The 22,163-nt window shown below is 39.6% G+C and overlaps 1 protein-coding gene across 4 annotated transcripts in view; it reads left to right on the top strand.

The window, feature by feature from the left end:
* Window positions 1-22,163, top strand: part of LOC133636310 (triple functional domain protein-like) — a 144,913-nt gene that overhangs the window by 104,610 nt on the left and 18,140 nt on the right. For all 4 annotated transcript variants that reach the window (XM_062030179.1, XM_062030181.1, XM_062030183.1 and 1 more), the window contains 17 exons: window positions 441-548; window positions 2,369-2,562; window positions 2,628-2,798; window positions 7,396-7,491; window positions 7,565-7,713; window positions 7,780-7,846; window positions 11,847-11,950; window positions 12,022-12,091; window positions 12,176-12,265; window positions 12,331-12,423; window positions 13,869-13,919; window positions 14,005-14,082; window positions 18,559-18,750; window positions 18,808-18,988; window positions 19,058-19,279; window positions 19,353-19,816; window positions 20,193-20,440. In XM_062030179.1, the coding sequence (XP_061886163.1) occupies window positions 441-548; window positions 2,369-2,562; window positions 2,628-2,798; window positions 7,396-7,491; window positions 7,565-7,713; window positions 7,780-7,846; window positions 11,847-11,950; window positions 12,022-12,091; window positions 12,176-12,265; window positions 12,331-12,423; window positions 13,869-13,919; window positions 14,005-14,082; window positions 18,559-18,750; window positions 18,808-18,988; window positions 19,058-19,279; window positions 19,353-19,816; window positions 20,193-20,440 (2,578 nt within the window). The remainder of the gene's footprint in view (window positions 1-440; window positions 549-2,368; window positions 2,563-2,627; window positions 2,799-7,395; window positions 7,492-7,564; window positions 7,714-7,779; window positions 7,847-11,846; window positions 11,951-12,021; window positions 12,092-12,175; window positions 12,266-12,330; window positions 12,424-13,868; window positions 13,920-14,004; window positions 14,083-18,558; window positions 18,751-18,807; window positions 18,989-19,057; window positions 19,280-19,352; window positions 19,817-20,192; window positions 20,441-22,163) is intronic.

Genomic DNA, 22,163 nt, shown 5'->3' on the forward strand with positions numbered 1-22,163 from the left:
TCCATCATTTTTGCATGGTTAGATGATTCTCAAGTTGAAAAGAATTGAAATGATGCGATGCATGCAATATTTCAATCAAAATGGAAATAACGAGTATGTTTATTAGGAGAGATCAATTGCTTTATTGACGCACATCATTTCCAGGTTTTCGTGGGCCATATAAAACGATGTGGCGGGCCAGATCAGGTCCCGGGCTTTGAATTTGACACATGATCTGAACATTTCAATTTGGCTTTCATTGTTTTGTTATATTTGTCCACTAAATGGTGCTACTTTTTCTCCATTCAAAGCACGCAGCAAACTGGCACAACTGATAGTGTTTTCCACAAGGGTACCTTCCTTGTTACGGCAATAAGTGTGTGCAAACTGAGCAGAATATTTGCCACCTGTGTGTACCTAATAGTGTGTGTGGATGACCAACAAGTGGATTTCTATTCCAGACACTCTGTCAGTGTGCAGCAATGACGCCATCATGCCGGGGTCTTCTGCCACTCTTCAGCCTGGTCATGGAATGGGCTCCCATGCTTCACCAGGACCAAAACGACCAGGTAGAGACTTTGAAATCTAAGACAAAGTAAATACTAGGGCTGTCACAAGTTTGAAATAATTAACCGCTATTAATCGCATTTCATTTGTAGTTAACTTAATCGCAATGAATTAAGATGAAGAGACTTTTTGTTAAAAATCTTAAATAAGTGTACCTTAGACAAATAATGTTCTCGTTTTTTAATACTATCAACATGGGACTGGACAACATATTTTCTCCCACATGCTGATCAATTCTGACACGGGCTCACTTTAAAAACAAACACAGTATAAATGACAAAATAAAAAACACATTTAGGGTGTAGGTACGTTAATCGCCCATCCAAAAAGTGCCATGAAGGGAAATCAGCATTAACTCGTTATCGCGTTAGCTTTGACTGCCCTATGTAATGATAAACAGTATCAATGATAACTGTGGTCAAATTACTTTGAATTACCGTTTTAAAATGATGAAAAAAACCTCATTGTTTAACTCACAGACCGACTTGTGCTAACTGGCTTAAATGCTAACATTATTGCAAGACACATTAACGTCTTTCCACATGAAGAAATGACACACTCCAATCTAAACTTATATAAAAGCAGTACTGTCGGAGCAACTAAGACATTGAATCGTGCACATTAAACTGACAAGCTGTGCTCTCGTTAGACACAGAGGTTTTTGTTTATTACCCAACACCAAGCTGTCTACAACAAAAAGTGAACTTGCGTGACGTCACAGAAACTGGACGTTAGGCAAATATAAAACATTTAATTTGCTTTCATCAATAAAAAAAACATTCTAAAATTTTTACAAATTAAATATGGGAAAAAAATCACTCAAATAAAAATATTACTCTTCAGAATCCAGAACAATATTTAATGTTTCTTCTGCCAAGAAAGTATATTGCGTGTCAATTTATTTTAATTATATTTAAAAAATTTAAAAAATAAAACCCGGTCAAAAGATTTCAGTGTGTGTATAACTGCATTATGAGCAGTCAACAATACTGCGAGAATACTGTAAAGTCCGGGCTATAGTATTCAAGCCACATCCACCCAATTTTATAAGAAATAAATATTTTTACATATTTTAGCTGCACTGGACCATAAGCCATAGATATATACCGGTACGAAAGACTTTGTAAATGTTCATTTACATACCTTAAGTGTTTCCAAATGGTGCCTGTCACATGGCAGTAAAACAGCTGATCAAACAAAACAGAAGTCATGTCATGGACCCACAAGCTAGCTCTCCAATCAGCTAAACTGACTCAATAACTCCACGATGACGTTTTGGTGAATTTAGGAAACAGAAACAATAGAAACAGAATGCCATTGTAAGTTAATAACACAGACACTCGTAAACGTGTTAGCTTGCTAATGATGCAAGCTTGATGACATTAGGATAGCATGTACAAACATGCACGAATACACTCCTACAGACATTACACAAGGGACGCTTTAGTAAGTACCAATTGTTTTACTGCTAGTTAAATTGTAAAACTTACAAATGTTGCTTGGAGTGATGAAGAATCCCTTTGAGCAGAAACGCTATGGACAGTTTTACTTCCGGTTTAAAGCAGAAACAGGAAGTACATTTTCATCCGGCAGCACCTGCAGTGAGCAAACTCGTCCAAAAGATGGCACCACAGCACAAACAATAACGTGCCTTTGCTGGCTTATTTGAAAATGTTCTGTTCAATACAAAACGTAATGCACGTTTGCGAAGAATTGTAAGCCGCAGGGTACAAAGCGTAGGGAAAAAGTAGCGCCTTATCGTCCGGACAATACGGTAATAAACGGCCATTGCATTGTAATTGCTGTGCGAATGTTTCTGCAGGCAATACCTTACGAAAGTGGCTCACTAGCCCAGTCCGCCGGCTCAGCAGCGGTAAGGCAGACGGCCACGTGAAGAAGCTGGCCCACAAGCACAAGAAGAGCCGCGAGGTGAGGAAGAGCGGCGAGATGACCATGGGGTCCCAGAAGGACTCGGACGACAGCGCCGCCACGCCACAGGACGAGACCGTGGAGGAGGTTGGAGACACAAAGCCACATTCTGCTGCGCCTGGGACTCCAACTGTTGTTCTGCTGTGTTGCAGAGGGTCCGCAATGAGGGGCTGTCGAGCGGCACCTTGTCCAAGTCCAGTTCTTCGGGCATGCAGAGCTGCGGCGAGGAGGAGGGCGAGGAGGGTCCCGATGCCGTCCCCCTGCCTCCGCCAATGGCCATCCAGCAGCACAGCCTGCTGCAGGCCGACTCCCAGGACGATAAGGTGAAGAAAGGAGAAAGTCTTGAATTACACATCATTGCTCCTCATTTTTTGATTTACCAGGTTTTTAGTCTGAATCTTCCTGTTCTTTTCTCTCTTGAGAAGTTTTAGGCAGCAGAGACTTTTCTTCTGACACTAATTTCTGTTTCTCTTTTTGTTTTGTTTCCTGGTTGTATTGTTTGCCATAATGTAGCATTATCTTGATTTATGTCCTGTCTTTGCTTTGTCTCAGTTTCCATACCTGTCCATCTGAAGTGCCCCATCTTCCTCCCCTCACTTCTCCTTTTTACCGCCTCCCGTCTCTTCAGCTTGAATTGATCCTTCTTCCTTTATTTAACGATCAAATGACAGAAGCAAATCCCTCCTTTTTTCTGACGTAACAGACTTTTATATTTCTTTGGATTTCTTATTTTTTTTCTAAGCAATCAAATTTTCTCAATTTCCCTGCAATCCATCTTTTTTTTAATTTTTTTATTCCACTTCATGTTTTTTTTTCCAACTGTCAAAGCCTTATTTGTGCCAAAGTGCCACAAAGCTCTCTTGAATATTACTACGGCTTTTTCTGCATGTCCTAAAGTCTGAGCGGCCCCTAGTAGTCCGTGAAGCCCAAATAAACCCCCCAACACCGAGGTGAGAACGCCCCCCACCCAAAAAAGCAAAATGTCCCCCATGTTGCCATCACCACTCCCTCCCGTTCTCATCCCCTTTTTACCCTCTGTGCGTTTAATCTCATGACCCATGCGAGTAATTGGCTGGCGAGGCCACAAGAGCACAAAGGCTCGCCCAGAAAAGCCAGCAGAGCAAGGGTGAGAGTCTACTGGAATATATTTGTGATATTACATCCATTCCCCTTTTTCCATTTGAAGTACTTCTCATCACTTCAACACACGTCACATCTTTCCTCTTTTTCTTTTTGCTTTTAGCCTCACGTTTGTAACTTTTACTGAGCATTTCCTTTCACCTTCTTTTCAACCTTCAACTGTTGTTTTTGACGCATCACATTAGCCGCATACGACAATTGCTCGCCTCACCCAAACAAACAACGAGCTCAGGTTCATACCATGACCGTTAGCCATTCAAATGTGCATTCCATTTAAAACAAAAATGACTTTGAAACATGGATGGTGGCAATAAGGGAAACTTCAAGGGCCTGTGTTCACCAATTCATCTAAAAGGTGTCTTGTGCAAAGAAATCTCCTCTACTTTGGCGTCCAACGTGCAGCCCTGGAGCTTGTTTTTCAATTGGTGCACTGCACTTTCCAAAAAATACAATTTAACAAGAAAAATCATTTGCATGAAAACCTAATGTAAAGAAAAAAGTGTAAATGTATGTACTAATAACACGCTTTGTCACCTGGAGTCCAGGTTAGCATTTAGCGGTTATACACCTTCAGCCATTTTTATTGGCACTGAATGTCCATTTCGCGTTCTCGACTCTCATTTTCAAGAGGATATAGTATCCCAGGTGGTTTAAAATACAAATCCGTGATCCACAATAAAAAAAGGAGAGAGTGTGGAATCCAATGAGCCAGCTTGTACCTAAGTTACGGTCAGAGCGAAAAAAGATACGTCCTGCACTGCACTCTAGTCCTTCACTGTAACGTTCCTCATCTACGAATCTTTCATCCTCGCTCAAATTAATGGGGTAATCATCACTTTCTCGGTCCGAATCTCTCTCGCTCCATTGTAAACAACGGGGAATTGAGGAATACTAGCTCCTGTGACGTCACGCTACTTCCGCTACAGGCAAGGCTTTTTTTTATCAGCGAGCAAAAGTTGCAAACTTTATCGTCGATGTTCTCTACTAAATCCTTTCAGCAAAAATATGTCAATATCGCCAAATGATCAAGTATGACACATAGAATGGATCTGCTATTCCCGTTTAAATTTAAAAAAATCATTTCAGTAGGCCTTTAAAGGGGAACTGCACTTTTAGGACTCAGTTGCAATGCACTTTTCCACCATGTGTGGCAGTATTGACAGTGTCAAACAAGCAGAAGAAATCTGGAGTCAGAGAGAAGTGACAAAGTGGTGAAGCTGTATTTTCATTTGCATGTTAATTTTATTGCCAGTTTATTCAAGAAATATATACTATTAATTTAGTTAGAATGTATTTATGTTGTCAATGTGTAATTATATAGAAACTTATTTGTCATCGTTTTTTATGATTCCCTCCTTTTGTAGCATATTTGATTTAGTATTTATTTTGTGGGCTCTGTACCGAGGATGTGGTTGTGGCTTGTGCAGCCCTTTGAGACACTTGTGATTTAGGGCTATATAAATAAACATTGATTGATTGAATCTGCCTGACCTAAGTCTTGATATTAATCTTTGTAATTAACACATGCTTTCATATCATATTGATAAGGCTGTAAACTGTAAGTAGGTTCGATTTAATTATTCAATGTGACTAAACTCAAGAGTAAGATGACAACATTTAGTGGTAATATTTCAGCAAGCCACAAAGTTAAATATTGGCCGGGTGATGGCATTGTTGGCTTACCTTTCCCCTTTTGTCTCTGGTTGCTCTGATCAGTTGATGGCGAGCTTTTGGCCCCAGTAGGACTGCTTACCTTCACTTTCAAAGCGAGTGCCTTTTTGCACCGGAAGTGCTTACAAAAACATGAGGACACAACGACGGCCAACACCATTTATTATAAATCTCTTTTAATTGACTGATTACTCCGTTTAAAGCAGAGCTGTACAAAATGTTTCCACTGAGGATCACACGCTAACAAATGAAAACATGCTGGGCCCAACTTTATCTTTTTCTTTTTCAAAACCAATACAACATATATTGTATAAGGTACTTTTTTTTTAAAAATAATAAAATAAGATAACTAAATTAAAAACATTTTCTTGAATAAAAAAGAAAGTAAAACAATATAAAAACAGTTACATAGAATCTAGTAATTAATGAAAATGAGTAAAATTAACTGTTAAAGGTTAGTACTATTAGTGGAGCAGCAGCACGCACAATCATGTGTGCTTACGGACTGTATCCCTTGCAGACTGTATTGATATATATTGATATATAATGTAGGAACCAGAATATTGATAACAGAAAGAAATGGGGGGGGGGGGGGGGTTGGGTTGGTGCACTAATTGTAAGTGTATCTTGTGTTTTTTATGTTGATTTAATAAAAAAAACCTAAAAAAAACCAATAAAGATATTTTTTAAAATACCGATAATTTCCGATATTACATTTTAACGCATTTATCGGCCGACATCCCTTATATATATATATATATATATATATATATATATATATATATATATATATATATATATATATATATATATATATATATATATATATTTATTTATTTTTTTTACCTTCAAAACTTACGGGATTTATATGGCCCCATTCGTCATGAGTTACTTGACACAGGAAACGTGACGAATTTAGGGCGTGCACTATCCTCTTTCGCCGGCAAGTGGCAGGAGAATGTTGAATATCTTAAAATGGTTTTTTTGGCAATTCTAACTTTGACCACACCATCAGTTGCAATGTAGAGTTGCACTTTCCATCATTTTCAGCAGACTACAGTGCAAAACGATTAACACTCCCGTGAGATCCAGCCATGAAGTATATGTATAGATCAACTTCAGATCTATTACTTGACATTAGCTTTGAATTATTTTCATGTTTTATACTCTTTTTGTTCAAACCCTCTTTATAACATCACAAAATACGTAATATTTCCCCCCCCCAAAACATTTTTAAGTGGAATGTTTCATGTGAAGCAGTTGGTGCCTTGAATAGAAAATAATTCATAACAACATTGCTTTTGGTTCAGTATGATTTTTAAAGAAATGACAGTTTAAAAAAAGATCACACTAAAGGTCAGGAGAACCAAAGTGTTAAAAAGAAGTTATATATCAATATATATTTATTTTTACTTCCAACGCTTACATGAGTTCAAACCCCGGCCGAGTCATACCAAAGACTATAAAAATGGGACCCATTACTTCCCCATTACTTGGAATTGGGGGTTAAATCACCAAAAATGATTCCCGGGCGTGGCCACCGCTGCTGCTCACTGCTCCCCTCACCTCCCAGGGGGTGATCAAGGGTGATGGGTCAAATGCAGAGAATAATTTTGCCACACATCATGAGTACTTTAACTTTATTTCTAGATCAACTTGTTATGATGTTTTGAGCGAAGACAGTTTTAAAGTAAAAAAAGTGCCTACATGGCACATTTGTGTTATTAGTGCCATTATTGCAACACGTTCTCTTTACATTACACCAGTTTGCTCTTTTATTCCACTTTTTCAAGTTTTTTTGTAAGATTATTTTTTTTGCTGGGCGCTAAAAAATGAGCTGCGGGCCGCACTTTGGACACCCCTGATTGAAAGACTTGGTGGAAACAGAGTGCGGCAGCGAATGAATACGAGGTTGTGGACTCCTGAGAGATAACTCTATCAATTCTTGTGCATGGGTTGGTCTCAGCCGGTTTACAAAATGATAAGTATGGATCCTTTTCTTCCCAATTGTCAATATGCACGTTAGTAGCACAGTGGACACAGGCCCTAAAGTAGACAATGTGCTGAGTACGCGAGTGGAGCTCATGTTGGTTTGCTGTCCATCTACAGAACTCCTCTCGTCTGTCAGTCCGCCCGTCCAGTTCAGAGACGCCCAGTGCTGCCGAGCTGGTGAGCGCCATCGAGGAACTGGTCAAAAGCAAGATGGTAGGAAAAGAACATGGGGACGTCATTCTCTACTTGACTTTGAATGTAAAAGATGGAAGTGTACCTCTCTCAGGCTCTGGAGGACCGTCCCAGCTCGCTGTCAGTGGAACAAGGCGACAGTAGCTCCCCCTCCTTCAACCCTTCAGACAACTCCCTGCTCTCCTCATCCTCCCCCATGGAGGAGATGGACGAGCGGCGAGCGAGCATCCTCAAGAAGAGACAGTAAGCCTCTGTACTTTGACTTCAACCATTTCATTGTCCATTAATAATCTTTTCTTCCCATTAAAGTTGCATTCTGCTAGAACTGCTGGAGACGGAGAGAGATTATGTCAAAGACCTGGGCCAGGTGGTGGAGGTGAGTGTGGAGCCACGCCCATTTCTTAACTTCCAGCTGTTTTTGACCTTTTCACTTGAAAAGTGATTATCTTGCCTGCCTTGGTTCCACGATGTTTGTTACATCACAGCCTCCCATGTGGGAATGTACACTTGTTTGCTTATTGGGTATTCACAACACATTGGGCCTACAATTACACTAAAATAGGATTTGGGTAAATGTATTTTTCACTGCAAAAAGTGTAATGCAAAAACTTGTAACGAACCTTTGTGACCAGTTCTAATGCAAACATAAAATATGGACAGTCATCACCCGTTCATCGCGTCTAATTGGTTCCAAGATTGACCATAGTAAATTATTTTTTGCAAAGTAGAATTCTTATTTATAAATGGAATATTTTCATACTTTAAGTACAGAATAAAAACCTCTTTACGTTCTTTGAAATACGGTTCTGACTTCTTTTCCATTAGCCGTGTCGTTAGTAGCACTTTATTGTCATTGGACTTAAATAGGTCAAGAGCAGACATCCTACAGGGTCCACGGAACAGGAATGCTGATGGGTTGCCACTAGGGTGCCCCCCCCCAATGAAAGGTGGGAAGATGGAAAGGCAGAGGGAGGAGGATGAGTGTAAAAAAAAAAAAAGTCTATCCCAGACTAAGCTCCCATAGGTGGTGGCTTAGTTTGGGGCCACAAACCTCTAATAGCACAAAGACCGCCTTCGTCAAGGGCCAGAGAGAAAGGGCATTGACCGCCACAAGTTGAACATCCCTCCCCTCAAAAACTCACCAATGTGGAGATGTGTTATTGATGAGGCAGCAGTCCAAGCAAAGTTTTACTCCCCATGAATAACAGGTATGTAAACCAAGGCTACATCGGCATGGAAACAGACGTACCCCTTTAACCTGGAAATGGAAGTACTGTTGGTGAATATCTGTTTTGATCGCCACAACATAATGATAGAAAATAAGACATGCTGTACTGTAAAACATATTTGACCTAAATAAGATGCAAATATGATACAACTTTTTAACTTCAGATACGATACCAATGTTTAAGCCTGGAGTCCGATGCAAAATCAGCACCTTTTGTAGCGTGGAATGTTAGGTGACACCCAGTGGCCACAAGAATTCATCAAATTAAGCTCATGCTGCTGTAAGTAGAATGATGCGGACACGTTAATTACTGAAGTCTTTGTATGTGTAAGTAATATGCAACTATAATTATCTGATACTTGTTTATATTGACAAATGTGCGGTTTTACATCGTTCAGTGATTATTACGTATGTCTCACTTGTGTGCTACTGCTTGCTTAGCTGTTGTGTAGCTGCTGGTAGCCTAGCATGTTTTGTTTTGTAAATGACTTGACTGAAACAAGAAATGGTGTGCTTATTGGAGGACATTTAGATGTTAACTGGCTGTGCAGCTCTGCACAAGTAGGATTGTATTTACATGCAATCGGGACACCCCTGAAATAAAACTTCCATTTAAACCAAAATATGTAAGATTTGTTTAAAAATAAAATAAGATAATGTGATAGTGAAGCTTCAAAGTTTAAAGCATTAAGTGGCGAGGCATGACTGTAATTCAAAATTGCACATATAAAGTTAACAACAAATGTAGTCAAATATTTATTTACTGACAATGCCAGTAGACACCTGAGGCAGTTACAGGTAATAATTATGCAAACAACAAATAATGAGTCAGGCATTTGTAGGAATTTCAAAGACATTTGAGCATTAGATGGCAGTGTTGGCTTCCTCTGCAACCAAACTGCTGCTAATACTTTGAGGGTTGATGACAAAGTGCTTTCCACTAATAGAAAGGTGATGTCGTGCCATTGCTGCTGCCTTCCTGCACCGACAGCACGTATAAATGACCAAATCCTGCTGGACATGATTAATAATACATCTGCTTTTATTTCACCTACTTACACCATTTACAAACTTATACCATTTTTGAAGTCTGGACTTTGCATCACAACGCTACGCCACCTTTCATATTCTATAGAGCAGGGGTCACCAACCTTTTTGAAAGCAAGAGCTACTTCTTGGGTAGTGATTAATGCGAAGGGCTACCAGTTTGATACACACTTAAATAAATTGCCAGAAATAGCCAATTTGCTCAATTTACCTTTAACTCTATGTTATTATTAATAATTAATGATATTTACACTTAATTGAACGATTTAAAAGAGAAGAAAACACGAAAAAAATTACAATTAAATTTTGAAACAGTTTATCTTCAATTTCGACTCTTTAAAATTCAAAATTCAAGAAGAGAAAAACTTTAAAAAAGAATTTATGGAACATCATTAGTAATTTTTCCTGATTAACATTAATTTTAGAATTTTGATGACATGTTTTAAATAGGTTAAAATCCAATCTGCACTTTGTTAGAATATATAACAAATTGGACCAAGCTATATTTCTAACAAAGACAAATCATTATTTCTTCTAGATTTTCCAGAACAAAATTTTTAAAAGAAATTCAAAAGACTTTGAAATAAGATTTAAATTTGATTCTACAGATTTGCCAGAATAATTTTTTTGAATTTTAATCATAATAAGTTTGAAGAAATATTTCACAAATATTCTTCGTCGAAAAAACAGAAGCTAAAATGAAGAATTAAATTAAAATGTATTTATTATTCTTTACAATAAAAACATTTTTTTTACTTGAACATTGATTTAAATTGTCAGGAAAGAAGAGGAAGGAATTTAAAAGGTAAAAAGGTATATGTGTTTAAAAATCCTAAAATCATTTTTAAGGTTGTATTTTTTCTCTAAAATTGTCTTTCTGAAAGTTATAAGAAGCAAAGTAAAAAAAATAATGAATTTATTTAAACAAGTGAAGACCAAGTCTTTAAAATGTTTTCTTGGATTTTCAAATTCTATTTGAGTTTTGTCTCTCTTAGAATTAAAATGTCGGGCAAAGCGAGACCAGCTTGCTAGTAAATAAATAAAATTTAAAAAATAGAGGCAGCTCACTGGTAAGTGCTGCTATTTGAGCTATTTTTAGAACAGGCCAGCGGGCTACTCATCTGGTCCTTACGGGCTACCTGGTGCCCGCGGGCACCGTGTTGGTGACCCCTGCTATAGAACAATAACTACAAATAAGAAGTTTGCCAGCCTCCATAATAGGTGATAGGATTATAGACCGACTAGCGTTAGCTTGCTAGCTACTTTAAATGCTAACATGAAACATTAACATCTTAAGAAACATCTAAAGTTGTATAAACACATGACTGTAAACATACAGTATTCACATTGAACATAAAGGCTGTGCTGTCGTTGCACAAAGTGATGGCTATAAACTTCACAGTGTCAAAGTTGAAACAGACGGAGATGTTTAACAGGAAGTGAACTCCCTCTGTCACATAAACCGAAAGTGAAACAAAGTGATCACCCAATTTGCATTTATTAAAAAAAAGTTGTAAAACATTTATAAATGAAAATGGAATAAGAGAAACATATTGAAACACACAAATACAAATATAGCTCTTAAGAAGCAAGAACAATATTTCATGTTTCCTCTGCCAAGAAAGAGTTTTGTGTTTTATTTGAGGTATTTGAAAAATAAATACAACTTGGTGAATATTTGAGTGTGTGTACTTTTTGAGCACATTCAACAGTACCGCGATAATAGTAATTACCGTTTTATTTATTGCTTCAGGTGTGTATATTTGAGGGTGCCCCATCCCCTCTTTTACAGATACAGAACCTATTTTGTGGTTTTTAATCAAGGGCCATTTTTTGCTGACATATATTTTTTATTTGTTTATTAAAGTTGGATATTTAAAAGTTAACATTACATTTACGCTGTTACAATCAATACAAGTTTATTGCAGTGGAAAGAGTATACTTGCATTATTATGGATTATAATTTCATCAGTGGTTAATTATAAAATAATGTTGACAATAATGTGCAGTCAATATATTGTTGTGTTATCGGCCCAGGCCTCCGTGCAGATAGGACTTTGTGAGCTCCTGAGAGTTAAGAAGATTGTGTTTGTGCGCTCAGGGTTACATGAGCAGGATGAAGGAGGAGGGCGTCCCTGATGACATGAAGGGCAAAGACAAAATGGTATTTGGCAACATCCATCAAATCTTTGACTGGCACAAAGAGTAAGGAGCACAATAAGAAGAACATGACAGATTGTTGTGCTACCTGCTCACTTTCATCTCTCTCTGCTCAGCTTCTTCCTCGGCGAGTTAGAGAAATGTTTAGAGGACCCCGACAGACTGGGACCCCTCTTCCTCAAACAGGTTTGTCACAAATGAATTCCTACACCTCTTTTCTCCCCCCCCCCCCCCTCTTGTAACCATTTGTTGATCCTAACTACCGTGTAGGAGCGGAGACTCAACATGTACGTGGTGTATTGTCAGAACAAGCCCAAGTCTGAGCTCATTGTCTCGGAGTACCTTGACACCTATTTTGAGGTACGCTAGAAACAATTTGGTGGCGTACGTGGCAGCCTTTCCATTTACCTTTGACCCCGGCACAGGACCTGAAGCAGCGGCTTGGCCAGAGACTGCAGATCACAGACTTGCTCATCAAGCCGGTGCAGAGGATCATGAAGTACCAACTGCTGCTGAAGGTTAGTGCTTCTCCAAATACACTAAATATTCATTACAGCTTTTATTTAACAAGTATATTTCATACTTTTGGCCATTGTAACATGACACACAGTTTGAACAGTAACACTGTTTGAATATTTAATTCAGTGATTCTTTCTCGTACCACTAGATGGAGCCTGCATACCACAGTTTGAGAATCACTGCCTTAATAAATATCACATTGGTACAGTATAGCCGCGTATTTGCGTCAAAATATGATTATTGAAATATCAATAAAATTGTATGTAAAGCAAATCTGTTGAGCGCTGGCCTCAGCCGCAGCTACTCGCTGTTGCTCTTGCCTATTATTGAAGACATGAAGCAGCACACAACACATGATGAACAAAATAAGAAACTTCTGCGACCCCGAAGGGAATAAGCGGTAGAAAATGGATGGATGGATGGATAAAACCTTTCTTTCTTTCCTTTCTTTTAGTTTATTTGGAACATGAACACATTTACATCATAATACATCACACAATTTCATATCATTTCATTTACATCATGCCCGAAATGGAGTAGGAAGAAGCAAAGCTTATTTAATCCTACCCCTTTCCCACTTCAAAGCATTTCAATTATATAAAATCATTTACTGACCTTTTTATATAATAAAATAACATCTATGAATTAGTATATACAACAGTTTGTAATATGTAATTAATTAATTCAGTCATTATTAACATACTGAGATGAAGAATATTTTCAATAAGGTTGGAAGTTTTTCTCATAATTCTTCTTCTTTGTACTTTGTAAGCACTATTAATTTAAACAACCTCTTAAACTGGATCATGTCAGTACAATTTTTAACTTATTTACTTAATCCATTCCATCATTTAATTCCACATACTGTTATGCTAAAAGTTTTAAGTGTTGTACGTGCATATAAATGTTTTAAATTATTTTTTCCTCTAAGGTTATATTTCTCCTCTTTAGTTGAGAAGAAATGTTGTACATTCTTTGCTAGCAGGTTATAGTTTGCTTTGTACATCATTTTAGCTGTTTGCAATTTTACCAAATCACCAAACTTTAATATTTTTGACTTAATAAATAAAGGCTTTGTATGTTCTCTATATCCAACATTATGTATCATTCTAACTGATCTTTTTTGTAACATGGTTAACGAATGTAGCGCACATTTGTAGTTATTTCCCCATATTTCTGCACAATAAGTCAGATATGTAACACTAGTGAGCAGTAGAGACCTGTTGAAAAGTACATAATAATTATTCATCATTCTTGCACAGAAGAAGCTTCTCCTTGGTTTCAGACTTCTTCTGATTGTCTGCGCTTGTCATGCGTCACTCATTTATTTAACTGGCACATTACTGCCACAAGTGGTGGAAATGTGTATGACAACTGAGTACCATACTTAGAAACAGATATTTGTGGTGTCCTAACACTGACCTTGACATCTACTTTGTTTCAGGACTTGCTAAAACACTCTAAAAAGGCGGGGCTGGAGTGTGTGGATCTGGAGGTAAGCCAAGAATTATCCTTTTTTTTTTTTACAACATCTCATCAATTGTATTAAAAAAAAAAAAATGTGTGTCCATTTGTTGCAGAAAGCAGTGGAGGTGATGTGCATCGTGCCTAAAAGGTGCAACGACATGATGAATGTGGGCCGGCTTCAGGGGTTTGATGTAAGTAGGAAATAACTTTTACCAATACTGCAACATTGTTTTATTCCAAGCTTCCTTTTTCCTTTTTTGTCATCATAATAGATTTGTATGCTTGTATTTTATTCATTCATATCTACATGAAAAGAACTGCAGTATGTTCCAACTGTTACTCAAGTGATGCAGTACTGCTGCTTTTTACTTCAACTTTAACCCTTGTGCAGCCTCTCGGGCCCAAAATGATTTGTATTTGACTTCATTGAATGGATTTATTTAGTGTTTGGTGCAGCCAGACCAGAGAAGGAAGGGAATGAAAGCAGGGAAAATAAGACGTGCAATCCATTTTACGTCAGTCTTCATTAATATGAGGAATACATGCTGATAATCATAACGACGACAATACTGGGAGGAAAAGATGCAAATATAATAAACAGCAGGGCAATGTGATTTATCACCACTCATCACCGTGTTGCCAGCACTGTTTAGCGTTTATTTGGCACTTTTGAAAAGTACGTCTAAACTGACACACACATGGATGCAGTATCTGTGCTCGCGCTGCACAGACAGAAAATCCTGTGTGTGTGTGTGTGTGTGTGTGTGTGTGTGTGCATGTGTGTGTGTGTGTGTGCGTGCGCGCGTGTGCATGTGTGTGCATGTGTCAACGTTTTGGATGGTCAGAAATAGAAAACTATTCAGCATATTGTCTATTCAGCAACATCTTTTTATAATTGTAATTTGTGATTTAAGGGGCTGATTTCCAAAAAATAATTCAATTGATGCATTTTGGTGTCCTTTAGTATTTCAGTCTTTAGTATTTGTTTGTTTTTTTCACTACATGTTAAAATATTTCCTACATGAAAAAAAAATTCTTGAAGTACGCATTTTTTTGCATGTTGAGTGCACCTCCAGCGATTTAAGAAAAAACAACAAAAAAGTGGTTTTAATGTAAATGCACTGGACGACTGCTTCTAAAACGCCCCTAAAAAGTGGTACATGTCTCTTGCTTGTTTGAAAACATAGCATAGGGGCGTGATAACATGAATGTGCAGAGTGTCTCTGCGCTGATGCCCCGTATAGTACTCACAAGATCCTCATTCAAGTAGAGCAGTCTACACCACTTTTCAATTGTACACACAGTCTTAGTAGATCACACCCACTAACAGTTCACACAATTGTATGGATCACACATGCTGTTTAGCGCGTGGTATTTGGATCTTAGTAAATTAGGCCCTATGTATGTATGTATGTACAGTGAATGTGTGTGAGTATGTATGTACAATGTATGTATGTATGTGTGTGAGTATGTATGTACAATGTATGTATGTATGTATGTATGTATGTATGTATGTACAATGTATGTATGTATGTGTGTGAGTATGTATGTACAATGTATGTATGTATGTATGTATGTACAGTGAATGTGTGTGTGGATGTATGTACAATGTATGTGTGTGAGTATGTATGTACAATGTATGTATGTATGTATGTACAATGTATGTATGTATGTGTGTGAGTATGTATGTACAATGTATGTATGTATGTATTTATGTATGTACACTAGCGTTCAAAAGTTTGGGGTCACCCAAACAATTTAGTGGAATAGCCTTCATTTCTAAGAACAAGAATAGACTGTGGAGTTTCAGATGAAAGTTCTCTTTTTCTGGCCATTTTGAGCGTTTAATTGACCCCACAAATGTGATGCTCCAGAAACTCAATCTGCTCAAAGGAAGGTCAGTTTTGTAGCTTCTGTAACGAGCTAAAGTGTTTTCAGATGTGTGAACATGATTGCACAAGGGTTTTCTAATCATCAATTAGCCTTCTGAGCCAATGAGCAAACACATTGTACCATTAGAACACTGGAGTGATAGTTGCTGGAAATGGGCCTCTATACACCTATGTAGATATTGCACCAAAAAGCAGACATTTGCAGCTAGAATAGTCATTTACCACATTAGCAATGTATAGAGTGTATTTCTTTCAAGTTAAGACTAGTTTAAAGTTATCTTCATTGAAAAGTACAGTGCTTTTCCTTCAAAAATAAGGACATTTACATGTGACCCCAAACTTTTGAACGCTAGTGTATGTACAATGTATGTATGTACAATGTATGTATGTATGTGTGTGAGTATGTATGTACAATGTATGTATGTGTGTGAGTATATATGTATGTATGTATGTATGTACAAACCCCGTTTCCATATGAGTTGGGAAATTGTGTTAGATGTAAATATAAACAGAATACAATGATTTGCGAATCCTTTTCAAGCCATATTCAGTTGAATATGCTACAAAGACAACATATTTCATGTTCAAACTCATAAACTTTATTTTGTTTTTGCAAATAATAATGAACTTAGAATTTCATGGCTGCAACACGTGCCAAAGTAGTTGTGAAAGGGCATGTTCACCACTGTGTTACATGGCCTTTCCTTTGAACAACACTCAGTAAAGGTTTGGGAAGTGAGGAGACACATTTTTGAAGTGGAATTCTTTCCCATTCTTGCTTGATGTACAGCTTAAGTTGTTCAACAGTCCGGGGGTCTCCCTTCTCACATTGCAGGTGCCACACATTTTCAATGTCTGGACTACAGGCAGGCCAGTCTAGTACCCGCACTCTTTTACTATGAAGCCACATTGATGTAACACGTGGCTTGGCATTGTCTTGCTGAAATAAGCAGGGGCGTCCATGATAACGTTGCTTGGATGGCAACATATGTTGCTCCAAAAGCTGTATGTACCTTTCAGCATTAATGGTGCCTTCACAGATGTGTAAGTTACCCATGTCTTGGCCACTAATACACCCCCATACCATCACACATGCTGCCTTTTACACTTTGTGCCTAGAACAATCCGGATGGTTCTTTTCCTCTTTGGTCCGGAGGACACGACGTCCACAGTTTCCAAAAACAATTTGAAATGTGGACTCGTCAGACCACAGAACACTTTTCCACTTTGCATCAGTCCATCTTAGATGAGCTCAGGCCCAGCGAAGTGTTTCTGGGTGTTGTTGATGAACGGTTTCCGTCTTGCATAGTAGAGTTTTAACTTGCACTTACAGATGTAGCGACCAACTGTAGTTACTGACAGTGGGTTTCTGAAGTGTTCCTGAGCCCATGTGGTGATATCCTTTACACACTGATGTGGCTTGTTGATGCAGTACAGCCTGAGGGATGGAAGGTCACGGGCTTAGCTGCTTACCTGCAGTGATTTCTCCACATTCTCTCAACCCTTTGATGATATTACGGAGCGTAGATGTTGAAATCCCTAAATTCCTTGCAATAGCTGCTTGAGAAAGGTTGTTCTTAAACTGTTCAACAATTTGCTGAGGCATTTGTTGACAAAGTGGTGACCCTCGCCCCATCCTTGTTTGTGAATGACTGAGCATTTCATGGAATCTACTTTTATACCCAATCATGGCACCCACCTGTTCCCAATTAGCCTGCACACCTGTGGGATGTTCCAAATAAGTGTTTGATGAGCATTCCTCAACTTTATCAGTATTTATTGCCACCTTTCCCAACTTCTTTGTCACATGTTGCTGCCATCAAATTCTAAAGTTAATGATTATTTGCAAAAAAAAAGTATCAGTTTGAACATGAAATATGTTGTCTTTGTAGCATATTCAACTGAATATGGCTTGAAAAGGATTTGCAAATCATTGTATTCTGTTTATATTTACATCTAACACCATTTCCCAACTCATATGGAATCAGGGTTTGTACGTACTATGTATGTATGTATGTGTGTGAGTATGTATGTATGTATGTAGTATAAAGTACTATCTATCTATGTATGTAAAATGCTTTTTCCGTGAAAACCAAATTAATCTCATTCTTGCTGATTTGAAAAACATTAAAATATTGTTTTGGTTTAATTGGGCCCCTTAACCACCAGATGGCGCCAGGAAACCATGAACACAATTGTCAGAGATTTGATGAGTGTAAATTAGTTAAACTACCATTCAACCGCTTAAATGCAATTAAACTAATATCGGTCAGTTATATATAAAAGACTTAAGTGAAGTCAATAATCTCGAGCAAGTCCTGCCTGCTTTCTCTCATTTGAGCTCAGTAGGCACTGTAAATATATATTTTTGGTTTACTGTATCAAACATCAATGTTCTCATGAATTATTGGCCTATTCAAGGCTGCAACTACACAATCACAAATATTCCACTCTACAAATAATTTTTAGAACCATTGCACATTTTGCATTTTCCCCATTTAAAAAAAACAAACATATTTTTGCCAAAAGCCATAAAACATAAACAATGATCAAAACTTGATATCAGTAAGTAGTATATCAAGAAGTTGTTCAAGGATTTCAAGTGGTGGAAGTAAAAAAAATAAATATATATATATATTTAATGCTGACTTATGAGAAGGTCCCTTTTGGATCTAAAGTGTAAGTAAGTGTGTTTAGTCAATGTTAATGTTGCACAAGTATGGTGGTCACCTTCCAAAGGAGCAGCTTTGACGTACTCCCCTTCTCCCTCCCCAGGGTAAGATGGTAGCCCAGGGCCGTCTCCTACTGCAGGACACGTTCATGGTGTCTGACGCAGAGAGCAGTGTGCTCGGCCGCATGAAGGAGAGGAGAGTCTTCCTCTTTGAGCAGCTCCTCATCTTCAGCGAGCCGCTAGACAGGAAGAAAGGCTGCACCCTGCCTGGCTTCCTCTATAGGAGCAGCGTCAAGGTAAGTGTTGACACCACAACCTGGGCCAGTCTGTGATGGCTGGGTCTCCTGCTCCAGGTTAGCAGTTTAGGTCTAGAAGACAACGTGGAGGGCGACCCCTGCAAGTTCATGCTCACGTCTCGCTCCCCCAACGGCACAGTGGAGTCCTTTGTGCTGCACTCCTCTCACCCAGGGGTGCGAGAGGTATGGACGCTTCAGATCAGCCAAATACTGGAGAGCCAACGCAATTTTCTCAATGGTGAGCCGACATGAAAATGTCCCATTTTAGAGCGCGCCGTGGTTTCTTATTGTATGACCTCACCGATAGAGTACCAGAGGAACCATGTTGGTGCCAGTGGGGGGTCGTGTGTGGGAGCTCCAGGCGAAGGCAGCACTGGTTCTAACGTGCCAGGAAGTTCCCAGGCCAGCAGCGCCATCCTGCCCCAAAGTGGCTGCCGCCGACCATCCAGGATCCCGCAGCCGTCTCGCCTGCCACAACCCCTCCGCCAACACCCCGGGGCCGACCCTGACGGCCCCAACAAGATGTCAGGTACGGCTTTGTGTGGCCCGTCTGTACAATCAGAAATAGCTTGAGGTTTGAGTTGTGCTCGCTTATGATCCAGGTCCGAGTCCCCGTCCTGTTCCTCCCCCTCTTCTCCCTCCAGGGGGCAGCCCACAGGGTAAGACCCCAGAGGAGCAAGCACAGACCCCTACAAACGCAGTAGCTCCCATGGTCCGATCCCCAGTGGCGTCATTGCCCACCACGCCCAAACAGCGGCCTGGAGCCGTGCCCTCTCTGGTTCCCCCCGCCTTTGCCAAGGACGTCCTCCCTCCTACCCCTGCCAGTCCCAGCCAGAAGTCCGGCTCTGGGTTCTGGAGCTCCATGCCAGGCTCTCCAGCGAGCCGTCCTGGCTCGTTCACTTTCCCAGGGGAAGCGGGAGAGAGTCCGGTCCGTCAGAACTCGAACCAGATCCAGAGCGGCTCTGGGAACCCAAATCAAAGCCACAGGCACTCCACGCACAGCAAGGACGCTGACCGCATGAGCACCTGCTCGTCCGCCAGCGAGCAGTCCACTCAGAGTAACGGGGTAAGACCTGCTGCCTGGTGTCCATCCGACTAACACAGACGCCGGTCTGTCCCGACTCCTGTCTGGCAGCAGACTAATCTGTCCACTGAAGACTAGCAGAACCTTCTCTGGTGGACAAAGAGTCGAGGCTGCCTCTTGATTTCCAAGCTTTACTAACCCCTGACCTCCTACTTCTGGCCTTCCTTCACCTCTCGCACTCCTCAAATGTCCTCTTAGCTGCAACTAACCTGACCTTTGTACGCCCGACTTTCCTCCTTTCCTGGAGCCAAAGAATCATCTTCTTATCTTCCTTTTTCTTCAAGAATGAAATCCAGCTGACATGGACATGTAAAGAGCTGAGAATGGATGGTAAGATGTTGTTTCTTCCCTGTGACAGAGTGAAACTAGCAGCAGCAGTAGCGTGTCCACCATGTTGGTGACGCAGGACTACATGGCGGTGAAGGAGGATGAGATCAGCGTCATGCAAGGCGAGGTGGTGCAGATTTTGGCCAGCAACCAGCAGAACATGTTCCTCGTCTTCCGGGCGGCGACTGAGCAAGGCCCCGCTGCTGAAGGCTGGATCCCCGGATTCGTCCTGGGACACACCTCCGCCATTGCACCCGATTGCCCCGAGGGATCAACCAAGTAAGAGTTGGATTTGTCTGCTTTTCTTTATGAACTTTTTTATGGCAATATTTTATGAGTAGTCTCCCTATTTCGTATTGATATCAGATATTAGTCTGTTATCAGCACAAAAAAATTGGATTCGATGGGTTTATGAGGGCTACTAGCAGCTACACAACAGCCAAGCAAGACCTGTAATAATATTGCTGTGTAAAGCAGCACATTTGTCAATATTGATAATATCATATAATTATAGTTGCATATTACTTACACATACAGAGTCTCCAAGGCCTATTAGAAAGTATCCAGTAACAAATGTGTCCGTATCATTCGACTTACTGCATCGTGAGCTTGACAAATTAATGTGACCACTTGGTGTCAACATTCTACTTGAATTCCATGACAGCAGAAGTCCATTCTACATGGTTATTCAGTTAGAGTTTTTCATATCTACCATTGTTGTCTGTTTCACTCATTTTACTTGATCAAACCTTTTCAAATGATAAAAGTATGTACAGTGGAACTCCGATTTACGGACTTAATTGGTTCTTAAACAGGGTTCCTTAATGGAAAGGTTTGTATAGTGAAGCAACATTCTCCCTAAGAAACCATTTAAATATGAATAATGGGTTCCAGCCTCGACAAAAGTCCATATTTTAGTCAAGGTTTGTACACATGAATCACAATATAATGTGCTACACAGTATTAAGACAAACATAACAGGGGTGATAGATCAACTTTCTCTTTATAGCTCGCCAAAACAACAACAAGCTGCTACCCTGCTCTGCCAACACCCGCACACACACAGAAGTCCCTTTGGTGCCCTCACAATCAATCAGAAATCACAAAATTATTAATGTTAACAACCATATTGCTACAATAATAAGCATTTCCAAAAGTAAAATCCACTTACGTTAACATTGGCAAAAGAGGAGCTGATGAGAAAGGAGCAAACAAAGAGGGGGAGAGAAGGGAGGGCCCGGGGGGGAAGGGGCCGTGTGTGTGGAAGGGGTGCTACTGAACAAGAGGTAGCTCTTCTCTTCCGCTGTGAAATAAGCCTGCTTTGGCATCTTTTTTCAGAAAAGTCTGGGCTCATCACAATTAAAACTTGCTGTGGTACGATCCTTTGTCAATTTCATACTATGAGCACCATTAATGTACACACCTCGCACCATTAATGTAGTCCTCACACCATTAATGTACACACCTCGCACCATTAATGTAGTCCTCACACCATTAATGTACACACCTCGCACCATTAATGTAGTCCTCACACCATTAATGTACACACCTCGCACCATTAATGTAGTCCTCACACCATTAATGTACACACCTCGCACCATTAATGTAGTCCTCACACCATTAATGTACACACCTCGCACCATTAATGTAGTCCTCACACCATTAATGTACACACCTCGCACCATTAATGTAGTCCTCACACCATTAATGTACACACCTCGCACCATTAATGTAGTCCTCACACCATTAATGTACACACCTCGCACCATTAATGTACACCTTTCACCATTAATGTACACACCTCGCACCATTAATGTAGTCCTCACACCATTAATGTACACACCTCGCACCATTAATGTAGTCCTCACACCATTAATGTACACACCTCGCACCATTAATGTAGTCCTCACACCATTAATGTACACGCCTTGCACCATTAATGTACACCTTTCACCATTAATGTAGTCCTTGCACAATTAATGTAGTCCTTGCACCATTAATG

The sequence above is a fragment of the Entelurus aequoreus genome, linkage group LG20, assembly GCF_033978785.1.
Source record: "Entelurus aequoreus isolate RoL-2023_Sb linkage group LG20, RoL_Eaeq_v1.1, whole genome shotgun sequence".
NCBI lineage: Eukaryota > Metazoa > Chordata > Actinopteri > Syngnathiformes > Syngnathidae > Entelurus > Entelurus aequoreus.